Raw genomic sequence first — 12131 nt, 5'->3', positions numbered from 1 at the left:
AACAGTATTTTGCAGATGGACAACTAAAGATCTCTGAAGATTTAACTCTTTTGAGAAAGTCTCAGAGTACATGCTGGGTTTAAAGGCATCATGTCCATTCTCATTGACAAAATATATGCATTCTTAGGTTCTTAAAACATGGTCTCTTTTGGTTTCTTTCTTTAATAAAATCGCTGCAACTGTACAGCGGGGCCTGAATTTACATGTTCATATTATATAGAATTATATGAATCCAGATTAGGAGGGCACCCATCAGCTGGCAGATACCATGTAACCGATGTTATACTTTGAAGATGAGGAGGAAAAACTTGCTGATGGTGAATTGTCTGACCAGTGGAACTGTAGTTTAAATTAAATTGCTTCATTTTTGTATGGCGAGGAGAAAAATACACCACACATATACTTCTTGAGGTTTTCTTTTTTTCATGATTGTTCTTTCTAGTAGGTTGCTTTTTGACACATATATTCTCTTTCTCCTGTTTTTCCCAATCTGACCCTGTAGTGATTGGTTTGGATATTCAAGATGAAATGGGAAGACATGAAGTTGGCCACATTGACAACTCAATGAAAATTCCCTTGAATAATGGGGATGGATGTAGGTTTGAAGGCCACTTCAGCATTAATAAGGCAAGTTACAATCCTATTCCCTTATCAGAGAAATATTGCATGCTTCAATTAGAAACTATTGGGTGTCTGTACAGTTTAATAAGCTGCCAGGAATGTGTTCATCCCAGTAGCCATTTCATAATTCACAACTGTAGCACTGTGACTCAACTATGACTCTCATGGCTTCATCCTATTGAATCCTGGGCTTTGTAGTTTGGGAATTCTCTAGTAGAGAATTCTAAATTGTTCCCTAAACTGCAAGCCCCAGGATTCCATAAGAGGTAGCCATGTGGAATCACAGTTCTATAATTGTGCAATGTGAAAGGGCCCCAGAACATGGAAAGTTGATTTTTTTAAAACTATAACTCACAGAATCTCCTGGCCACATGTAGACTGGGGCATTTGGGGATTTGGAGTCAATTCTTTCCCCAGGCTCTGGGTCCACTTTTGTTTGCTGCATTGCTGTGAGAGAAAGCTTCTGAATTCACTTCTCAAATTGTGAAGAAGAAAATTCAAAGAGAAGATCAAACAGGATTGTTGCTGGGCCAGCACTTCAAGGTCATCTACATGAGCAGTTTCTTATCCAGGACACATCTTGGAATATTCTAGAAATAGCTAAAATTAGTGTGCACCTCTTGATGGATACCTTCTGTCATATGTATTTATTTATTTATTCCTTCATTTATATCATTATCATCATTTACTTATACGGTGAGCCCTTACCTTACATGGGGGATCCGTTCCAGACCCCCCCCCCACACACACACGTAAGGCAAAAAGCTTGTATGCTTGAGCCCATTGAATATAATGGGGTTCGTGGCATGCGTACTATTCATTTATTTGCTGTGCGGCTTCAGCATAAGCTGAAAGCCGTGTATAGTGCACCCATGTATGGCACGGGCACACTGTATAGTACAATTAGTGTGCATGGTACTTTGCAATGTAAAACAACAACAAAGAGCCAACTGATGCAATATGATATAAAACAACTGACAATCTAATCATAATATATATTAATATCCCATCTTTCCTGCCAATACAGTACCCAAAGTACTTAACATCTGAGTTTGGAACATTTATATGTGGTCCAAGAAATCACAATATCATCAGAATTTCCTTTCAGTATTTTCTGCAGTGTTTACTCAATCATGGCAAGGGGCATACAGTACATGTAAGCAGGACTTGCTGTTTCAAGCGGCCAGTTGGGATGCCTTCTCATGAATAAATCTGATCATGAATAAACATGTCATTCTGACCTTGAAATTGCAATCTGATGCACCTGCTGGAAAAACAATGGCCTTTTCTTTTGTCTTGAAATGGCAAGTTGATGTACCTACCGGTTATTAAACATCATTCTTGTTCTGTTCTTTGTGTATTTTGCAAACAGCAAAGGATAACACAGGGACAATGGTAGCATAACAATGGGGCAAAGAATTCAAAGATTTATCTGTGTTAGTCAGGAAAATCAGTATGGAAAAAGATCTTGTAATACCTTTGAGACTAAGTGAAATAAATAAGTTGGTAGTACTGTATGAGTTTTCGTAGACTTGAGAGTACTACTTCAGATGCATTTGGTGGAGTGGAAAGCCCAGAGACAGACCTATGTAAGTCATTTGTGTGAGAATGTCAGTTTAAATTCAAAATTCTGTTGGTATGTAAATGAGGCGGCAAGTTCAGTTTTAACTATGGTTGTTGGTGGATAAAGAAAAATTGAGAGAAATGAAAACACTCAACACGGCTACCCACCAGAAGGTAGATTTGGATCTAGTGGTAGATCCTGTGGTAAATTGCGTAGAGTAGGAAGGATTTCTGATTCCTAATGTTGAATAATATGACTCTCCTCCTTAAAACCTCTAAATTATATTTCTGAAATAAAGAAACTTGGAGGTGGTTTGGAGAATGAGTAGATTATTGTATGGAAAGACTGTGAGATGAGTTCACTTCTGCTGTTCAATTCCTAGGCTCAGAAGACTTTCATTCTATTTATGTATGTATTTGTATCAGGCTCCAGTTGGTGGCCCTCGGTATGCTTTTAAAAGCAAGTTATATCCTGTGAGCTTCAACTTTGTCCACCTTTGTCTAAATACACCATACCCCTCCTCTGTTAGTGGGCCCTGCTTCCCCCAGCACTGTCACCTGTGGTTCTAGTATAAGTGTTGTTAGTTCAACCATATGGGTGATTCATGTGTATCTTGTTCACCATGAAGGGGAAGGTGTTTCCTCTTCTCACTAGTCAGTGATGAGGTGGTAAGCACCCATGAATTGTACACACCCATATTGTTAATGCACTGATGCGTAAGCATCTGCAAAAATGCCCCCTTTTCAGTTTTTTGTGTATGCGCGCACAAGCACACCTGTATGCTTAGGGAAGCTAAAGAAGTATAACAAGGAGTGCTAATATGGATGTGACCTTACTTACTTTTTTAGAAAAAGATAGATGTATGCTTGAAACAGCTACACATACATGTGTACCAACTGTTATTATCATTATGTAAGTTACCTGAAGGATCACTAGTTTCATGATACAGTGGGCCCTTAGTATCCACTGGGGTTTGGTTCCAGGACCTCCCATGGATACCAAAATCCATGGATGTTCAAGTCCCATTAAATACAATGGATAGTAATATAGCGTCTCTTATACGAAATGGCAAAATCAAGGTTTCTTTATGTGAAGTCGTAAGCTTTCATGACCAGCATCCATAGTTTTTTGTGGGTTTTTTTGGGCTATGTGGCCATGCTCTTTACATTTTGTTGGAATATTTTCATGACAAAAATTCTTGAATCTATGGGTAAAGAATCCGTGAATACAGAAGGCCGACTGTATAGTCCATACAGCAACAGAAGAAATTGTTTAGGAGACATATACCATGGGTATTGGTGGCTGGGTTATTACCATTATTGATCCATTAAATCGGCATGAATTTCTGTATGAAGAACAGGTGTCTTGAAAAGAAAAGCCCTCCTCCTCCCCAGTATGTATTCCAGGAAACACAATAAATGCATTCCTTCTTCATGAGAAGTGAAAATGCCTCTTCCAATGCCCCCCCCCCCCCCGCTATCTGAGATTTTATAAGTACTATACATACATTATAATAATTAATATATTTTAGACAACATCTAAATATTTATTGCCTGAGTAGTTGAGGTGCCTTTCAATAAATTTCTCTAGCCATTTAATTGGCTAAATACTTGCAACACCCTTAGTTAGAAGAGAATGCAGCAAAGTTGTGTAATGCAGTTTATGACTCCACAGGGTGGGGGAGAGGGAGTGTGTGGAATACTGCTGGCATAATAAAGATGTAATCCCAATTCACACCTCATTTTTACACCACAGGCTACAAAATTATGTTGCTTCCTCTTCCTAGTATTTCATGTTAGAGCATACCTAAAAGTAACATGCCGAACCCACCCATGCTCAGTCTATATGTGGATGTCTCATTATGTTGTACAGTGGGCCCTTCGTATCCATTGAGGTTCGGTTCCAGGACCCACCGTGGATATCAACATTCATGAATGCTCAAGCGTCATTAAATACAATGGCATAGTAAAAGGGTAACCTTTATATGAAATGGCAAAATCAAGGTTTGCTTTTTGGAATGTATAAATTTTAAATATTTTCAAGCCATGGATGTTTGAATATGTGGATACAGAGGGCCAAGTGTACTATATAAGGCTCTCTCCTTCCCTTTGACTGCTTTTTGTCTTAGCTAGTGTAACTGGTGGCTAAACAGAAATTGAAGATTAGTGGGAAAGGGCCTAAATATGTCAAAGGCACCAGACTTCATCTAACCTTGAACGCTAAGTAGATTTATTACTCAGATGGGAGACCACCAATGAATACCAGATTATGTAGGCTACACAGTTGGCCCTCCACATTTGTGGCTTTGATTTTTGTGCATTTGATTATTCATGGATTTGATTAATATGTTCTCTCTAGGAATTTCTAGGTGCTCCAGCATGACTATATGGCCAACATTCACCAGAATTTGCACTGGAGGACCTAGGATTCCTAGAGAGAAAACTTCTCTATGCATTTGTAGGTCCTCCAACACAATTCTATGTTGTGCTGGAGGACCTAGAGATGCTTAGAGAGGTATTCTTGCAGGTTTTAAAAAACTTTTTTTTATTTGCAGGGTTTTTGTTTGTTTGTTTTTACTTTCACTAGGGTCCTACGTCCCTACTCCCAGTGAATGTGGAGGGCCCACTGCATTTCAGAGGAAGGAACTGCCAAAACCACCTCTGAGGATTCCTTGCCTAAAAAAAACCCTATGAAATTCATTCACTTTCTCTAAATCAATAGCCATCTTGAAGGCACAAACACACAAAGAGGAAGAGAGAGAGAGAGAGAGAGAGAGAGAGAGAGAGAATTTAGTCTTTAAAACATAAGAGGTTCACTACAAGCTCTTATGGGATTAAAAAGCTCCCTATTATTTGGGTTTTTGTTAGGGTGTGTGTGGTTGAGAAGGTGTCTTTCATTATGATGGAAAGAGCCAAAGTCTTGCCTTGGTTCAGTCATGCAGTTAAGTTCATTATTTGCCCAAACAGGCCCTTGGTTCATGTGCTGCTGTCTTGCATTAAAATACTCCTCTCTAACTCGCTTCTAGGCATTGTAAGGCAGAAGTAAACAGATATTGGGAGTAACATGGACCCAAGAAGTTGTTTGCTAGGAACAATGGCAAGATGGAATGTTTATGATGATTAGATGAGTTTACAAGGTAGGCATTGTGCCCCATTCTGTCAAGTGACAAGCTGTTCAGGGCCCTCCCCATCATGTATTTGTTCAGGAAGGAGGAAGCTGGTGTTTCATGGCTGGAACTCTTCCTTTGAGCTGATCTTCACAAACGATGTCTACTTGAGTCAAAGTGCAGAGAAACTCATTTGACTAGCTAGTTTTGCACTTAGGAGTGAGAGTTACAGAACAGAATTTTGATGCTTGCAAGGATCTGCTTGAGAAAAAAGGCTGTCCAGAGTGATGGCTGAATGGAGCCTTCCCAAATGGCAGATCAGTGTATGAGCAAGGGTCTTAATCTGCTGCTTGACAGAAACATTGGCTTGTGAGCAATTCCTGTGTTTATCATTGCTGTGTGAACTTCAGACATGAAGAGAAATGCTCAGGAACTGCACAGGATCAGGAGCTGAAATGCTGGATCAGAATGGAAGAAGTACATGTATAAATGGAGAGCCCTTAGGCTAGGGGCAAGCTAAGTGTGGCCCATGGGCAGCCTATGGGACCGCTTAGTGTGGTTGTTGAAGTTCCCCAAAGCCCCCATACCATATACAGTGGTGCCTCGGGTTACGAAATTAATTCGTAACGCGGCCGCTTTCGTAACCCGAAAAGCCTTCGTAAGCCGAATTGCCATAGGCGCTAATGGGGAAAAGCCGCGATTCCGTGCGAAAAAGCCGAAAAAAGCACCAAAAGTTTTTTCGTAACCCGAAAAAACATTCGTAACCCGAAACAATAATTCCCTATGGGATTTTTTCGTATCCCGAAAATTTCGTAACCTGGGTATTTCGTATCCCGAGGTACCACTGTATGTGTGTGTGTGTGTGTGTGTGTGTGTGTGTGTGTGTGTGTGTGTATATATATATATATATATATATATATATATATATATATTTAAATTCAGGCTGATTCTGAGTTGTTGCTTTTTTGCCTGAAAGCAAGCCAAAATTCACTAAAACCACCTTAACATGCAACAGTTTGCTTCCCCTCTCCTACCTCGAGCTCCCAAACCTGTCCCTCCAAAAAACAAAAGAAAAAATCAGCCAAAATTCTGACCAGAAATGATACCATGTTGCTTAGTCACACTGAAATGTCCCACTGCAGCCTGACCAAGCAAGTGAGGGGGGCAGTGCCGGAAGCAGATTTTGCCTAATTCTTTGGTCTTGACTGTGATGGTTAGAGAGGAAGACTACTTGCTCTTAGCACCTAGGAAATTACTGGAATTAGCTATAGTTCTTGTTATTAATAATAATGTATTTTGTATGTGCTAATTTTCTGTAAAAAGTATTCAGAGTAGTGTGCAGTATTATAATAAAAATGAACTGTAATCAGGAGTACAAATACTACTAATAAAGTATAATAAAGTATATTAGTTGTACAAGTTCTACTAATAAAGAAATAAGGCATATGAAATCAGATTTAATGATTTGGACTGATGGATACTGACTGTGGCCACCTTCAGTGTTGTTTTCCTTCATTTGCAGAGTAGTGCAAATGCTCAGAGTGGGCATTCTCTGAAGATGCCAGCCACAGATGCTGGTGAAACGTCAGAAAGAAACTCTGCTAGAACATGGCCACATAGCCCGAAAAACCCACAAAAAGCTCATAGTGGGCTTAGAAGCCATAACCTGAGAGCATCATACCTACACATACAGATACACACACACACTCGCACTCTTGCTCCCTCTTCCTTGCTGCGTTTTTGTAGTGGTGTTTGTATTAAAAATTTTATAATGTGCTTCTATCTGTAACACATAGCATTTGGAGTCTGATAATTTGTCTATGCATAGTTGTTCATTCATTCCCTTAAAACTGACTTCCTCACCTGGACTTTCTTCAACTACTCATCTATAATAGTCTGCTGCAGACCTCTTTTTTCCCTTTGATTTGCTCTTCAGGCATCACAGATTTTTTTAGTCCTTAACATACATATGAGGCATTAATTGGCTCTAGATGTAGAAGGTCCAAATGATGTAAGTCTTCAGTATTAGCTGTGTGTTTCACATTGTACAGCCCATTCAGTATTAAGAACTTTAATTCTAACCATTGTTGAACTCTTGGCTGCTTTTAGGTTCCAGGCAACTTTCATGTTTCAACACACAGTGCCACTGCACAACCTCAGAATCCTGACATGACACATGTCATCCACAAACTCTCCTTTGGTGACAAGTTACAGGTGAGTCTTGAAAAATACAGTTTAAGAGGGCAGAAGAGAAACATTGTTGTTAAACTCCTTTGCTGTCTTTTTGCTGAATTGCTTTATGTGGCAAGAAAGGTGATAAAGTGGGAAGAAGCTACATTATCAGCTTGAAATGTCATTTCAGTATCTGTTATGTGAGTTGAAAGTATTGGGCAAAGATCCACTCTGTTGCATATTTAATACAATAATATATATGATCTGCATGTACATACATATGTATTGTAATATGGGGATCCACTGCATGTGGATAGACTTGTGCAGGCTTTGTAACTTGCACAATGCAGCTGCTTTAGAGTGAACACACTTGTGTGTGTTCCTCTTGTCTGTTAAATACAGCTGCTTGAAGTAGGTTATTATGCAATTAAGTGCAATTTGGGATGCTGGTTTACAGCTGAAAAGAAGCAAGGGTGGAGCAAGATGAAAACAAAACAGGCTGCCTCATCTAGGAAAGAATTATGTCATGTAGGGGACGGCATTCTAAAAAAGCCTGTACATTGAAACATATTGAAGAAAACAATCTACTCAAAGAATATATCCCGTACCTTAATTATTTGTTTTAACAAGTTGAAAGCACTTGTTTCAGTCAATGCAGTTTATTCTCTGCTCATTCACATTTGCCAGTGGAAGCTGACTATAGTTTTCATGCTGGTTTCATGTAGTTTTCAGAGTCATTGACCATAACATGTTAGGGTACTTTGAGTAAGCTGCATTGCACTGACTGGTTGTAGGAACACATTGGCGGGATATAGACCGGTCTCCTGCCGGCGCCATTTGCTCCGCGAGGGAGCCGCAGGAGCCAAACCGCGCGGCTTCCGCGCGGAGCAAAAAAGAAGCTCCATTTTGGAGCTTCTTTTTGCGGCGCCTTTATGACGTCGCGAGGCGCCACTGGCGCATTTGCGACGTCATAGGCGTCGCGACACGTCTGGACGCTATGCGTCCAGTACGTAAACATGGCGGCCCCCATGTGGAAGGGGCGCCGCCATGTTGTACGTATTCTATACGTACTAGGGTTAGGGGGGTGCGGAAGCACCGCCCCTTCCTAACCCTAGTACGTATAGAATACGTACTATATGGCGGTCTATATCCCGCCATTGTAAGTGTTTTTATGTGGTCTGTATTCATTTCTGATCATGGGAATGTTTGGTGAAATTCATAACATTTCTTTCTGGTCAGTTGTGGATTTAGGGTATGAATGGAGCTATTGCCTTTCCTGAAAAGAGTAGGTATTAATGGAAGACACATTCCAAGTACATACAGGCAGCCTTTCCCCATCTGCTCTCTTTCCCTCTCTTTTTATTGGTTGAGTGCTTTATTTCTGCCTTAGTTGCTTGCGCTTGGCATGGAAATAAATGGTCACGTGGGAGGAGAGAGAAGAAAAATGCATAGCTCTTCTAGAACAGGTATAACATGTTGTGCTGTTAATCCAGCATAACATATCTCTATTCCAGCACTGCCATTTTGGTATTTATCTTCGTAGAGATTTTGGGTGCTTTCACACTACATAAATATAGCTCTTTGATACCACTTTAACTGCCATGGCAACATCCTAGGAGTTGCAGTTTGGGTGAGGAGTTTAGAATCCTCAGCCAGAGAGCTCCCCTGGTTTCTGTGGCCAAACTACCAGCCCCAGAATTCCGTAGGATGCAACTGCATAGAAATGGAATCATAGTGCTATATCTGTGTGATATAAAAGGGCTCTCTGAACATTTTGAGCTTACCTGACTATGCACAGCCAGTGATGTATATGTGTGTGTCTGTTGTCTTAGTACCACCTGTGAAAGTTGTATCCATGGGCATGTGTAGTTGTTGTTTACAGTGGTGCAGGTTTGGATAACAAAGATTTGTCCATTGTTTGCTATACTATATCACTTGCCAGTCTAGTCCTCCTTGGCCATGCTTAGCTGGGCATAATGGGAGAGGTAGTGCAACATAGTTAGAGAATAACAGGGAAGGCTGTTCCTAATCTATCTCTATTCCTGCTCCTCTATGAGAAATCAAAGTGGAAAAGAGGTTTCATTTGGCACTTCTCATTTAGGTCAGGACAGGCTGCGAAAATGTATATGCCTGCCTAGTACTGTAACTGGTGTCATATGAAGAGCTGCATAACATTACATAACTCCTGGTTTCTCTGTGGGGATGGATCATTGCACTCCACCTCTCATAACCTAATTTCATGCAATTGGAGTAATGCTTTTTCTCTCCACGCCTACTCACCATGCCTGCTATCTGTGCTTCTTAAACCATAATTTCTGCAGTCTTGGATCCTTTGCATAGGCATTTTAATACACTTGATCCTGTCTCCACAAATGCCTGTGCCTTCCAAAAAATATTTTTTGTAATCTCCCCCTACCCAGTTTGTAGTCCACTCTTCGATTGCTCTCGCTTTCCTTGAGAGGCATTAACATATTATCATATTCATTCCAACACCTATAAGTAATAGGATGAAAGCACTCTGGCTCTGTGTTAGTGGGAAGACTATACCACCTTGTGGGTGGAGAATCAAGACCAGAAGGTTAAGGAAGGTACAATGTGTTTTTTTCACAAATAAGATGGAAAATCCGAATCAACTGGAGAACTGGAAGAGACTGTCTTCAAATTTCCATATAAGTGCACTATGTCATGGTAACTGTTGGTTTAATTTCAGAGCACACTTTAGTTCTCAGATCTTCAGACGAAGTGTATCACTTGGACATCACTATGTCTTCTTAGTCTCATTGTGTGCTTGTGTCAGCATACACTTGCATGCTATCTTAGGAATGGCATATGTTAGTGGACATCTGGTAGAAGAGATGCCTTAAAATATTTAAATAAATAAAAAGCATGCAACTAGGGCTGGTAAAATGTTTGTTTATATGCAGTAGGAGGTATCTGTAGGTACTTCTTTCTATGTATATACTATATTGCTTTGCTTTGATAAGTGCAAGTGGTATTCCTATGTGAAAATTTATGTCTGGATCCCCTGCCTTATGTACTAAAATTCAGAGACATAGGACCTTATCACACTAGAAATCTCGCTCAGAAACAGGATTTTAGAAGCAGAAAAAATGCAAATGCGGGAGGGTTTTCACATGTGTTTCTGCAAAACAGAAATAACGCGAAAATAAAATGAATGTAAAGAGGACAAAAAGACACCTTTTTACTTTCAGAACTTCCCAAAGGTAAAAAGGTGTCTTTTTGTCCCCTTTATGTTCACTTTATTTTTGCGTTATTTCTGTTTTGCAGAAATGTTATGTGAAAGACCTTCCGCATTTGCGGATTTTTTCTACTTTAAATCTACTTTAAATCCCATTTCTGAGCAGGATTCCTCCATTGTAAGAAGGTCCATAGCTATGTCAGTCTGGAATATCAGTATGCAAAGGGATCTTGTAGCACCATTGAGATTTAGGGATGGTACAGACCGGCACATTGTGCCAGCCTAACCGCAAACTAAGGCTGTGGTAGGGCAGAGCATTCACACGCTCCCAAACCCTATTGTGCACTCTGGGCGCCATTTTGGCACGTGCCTGTCCATATGGGGTGCGCCATTATGATGCACGTGCATTACAGCACCCAAATGCTGCTGGCCGGAAGAGGCATCATGGTGGTGCACAAGTGCCACTATGGCGGCCTTTCCAGGAAGCTGCTTACAGCAGCTTCTTTTTGATCCCAAGAGGGAGCAGATCGTTGCCATGGCATGCAGTTGCCGCAACAATGATCCAGGACAAACAGGGGCAACATTTAGCCTCCCGTCTGTTGAGCCCCTTACTCTGTGAAAGAAGTTATAGCATAAGCTTTCATAGACCTAGCCTACTTCTTCAGCATCTAAGGAAGTAGAACAGATCTGCAAAAGTTGATGCTACAATTTCTTTCACACTGTTAGTCTCAAAGTTGCTAGATGATCCCTTTGTGTATTAAAATTCTGTTGAGTATACACTTGAACCACAGAAAACTGCTAGTGTGTGACTCTAATTAACTGTGGTTGTTGAAGCATAAGAAGTTCATTATTTCTCTCCCATCCCAGTTACCACTCTAACTTGAGAAGCATCTCTCTCTATGTCTAAACTACTTCTGCATGTCTAGGAAATCGGTCACTCCCAAAAAACAAATGAGGCAGGGATGTAGCTTAAATGCACTGAGGGAATCTTTGACATCTGTGCCCCTGACTGTATTTTGTCAGAGGATTGATTACTGTCTGTCCAGAGCAGCTATCCCAGGAATGGAGACATGTAAACATTATAGATGGCCGCTCTGAATTACTTGAAAGAGGAGGAAAAGAAATAGAATCAGAATATTTCCAGAAGTGCAGGTTAACTAGGAAAAATGGCAACCTAGTGGTTAAGAGTTGAAGGTTGTTCCAGAAAAAAGAGTAGGGGGAAGTAGAAGGAATTGTAGAAGAGAAGTTGAGAAGCTATTGGGAAAGAGACAGGGAAGAGTTATACATTCCCTTTGTCATGCAGTATCTGAAACACAGGAAAGTGGTGGAGGGAAACATTAGCATGAGAGTAAATTCAAAAGGAGAAGAAGAAAAGGAGTGCCACAGCCAGGCATTACTGTGTGGAAAGCACTGGGTGTGCGTGTGCACAGAAGGGGGAACCCAAAGCCCAGAGTGACACCATCAGGATA

At 40.5% G+C, this 12131-nt stretch overlaps 1 protein-coding gene across 1 annotated transcript in view; it reads left to right on the top strand.

The window, feature by feature from the left end:
• The window catches only part of ERGIC1 (endoplasmic reticulum-golgi intermediate compartment 1), an 87550-nt gene that overhangs the window by 55114 nt on the left and 20305 nt on the right, over nt 1–12131 (top strand). Inside the window, exons 6-7 of the mRNA XM_042447521.1 lie at nt 503–627; nt 7401–7505. Coding sequence (XP_042303455.1) covers nt 503–627; nt 7401–7505 — 230 coding nt within the window. The remainder of the gene's footprint in view (nt 1–502; nt 628–7400; nt 7506–12131) is intronic.

The sequence above is a fragment of the Sceloporus undulatus genome, chromosome 2 (assembly GCF_019175285.1).
Source record: "Sceloporus undulatus isolate JIND9_A2432 ecotype Alabama chromosome 2, SceUnd_v1.1, whole genome shotgun sequence".
Taxonomy (NCBI): domain Eukaryota; kingdom Metazoa; phylum Chordata; class Lepidosauria; order Squamata; family Phrynosomatidae; genus Sceloporus; species Sceloporus undulatus.
This window is presented reverse-complemented; position numbering and strand designations above follow the sequence as displayed.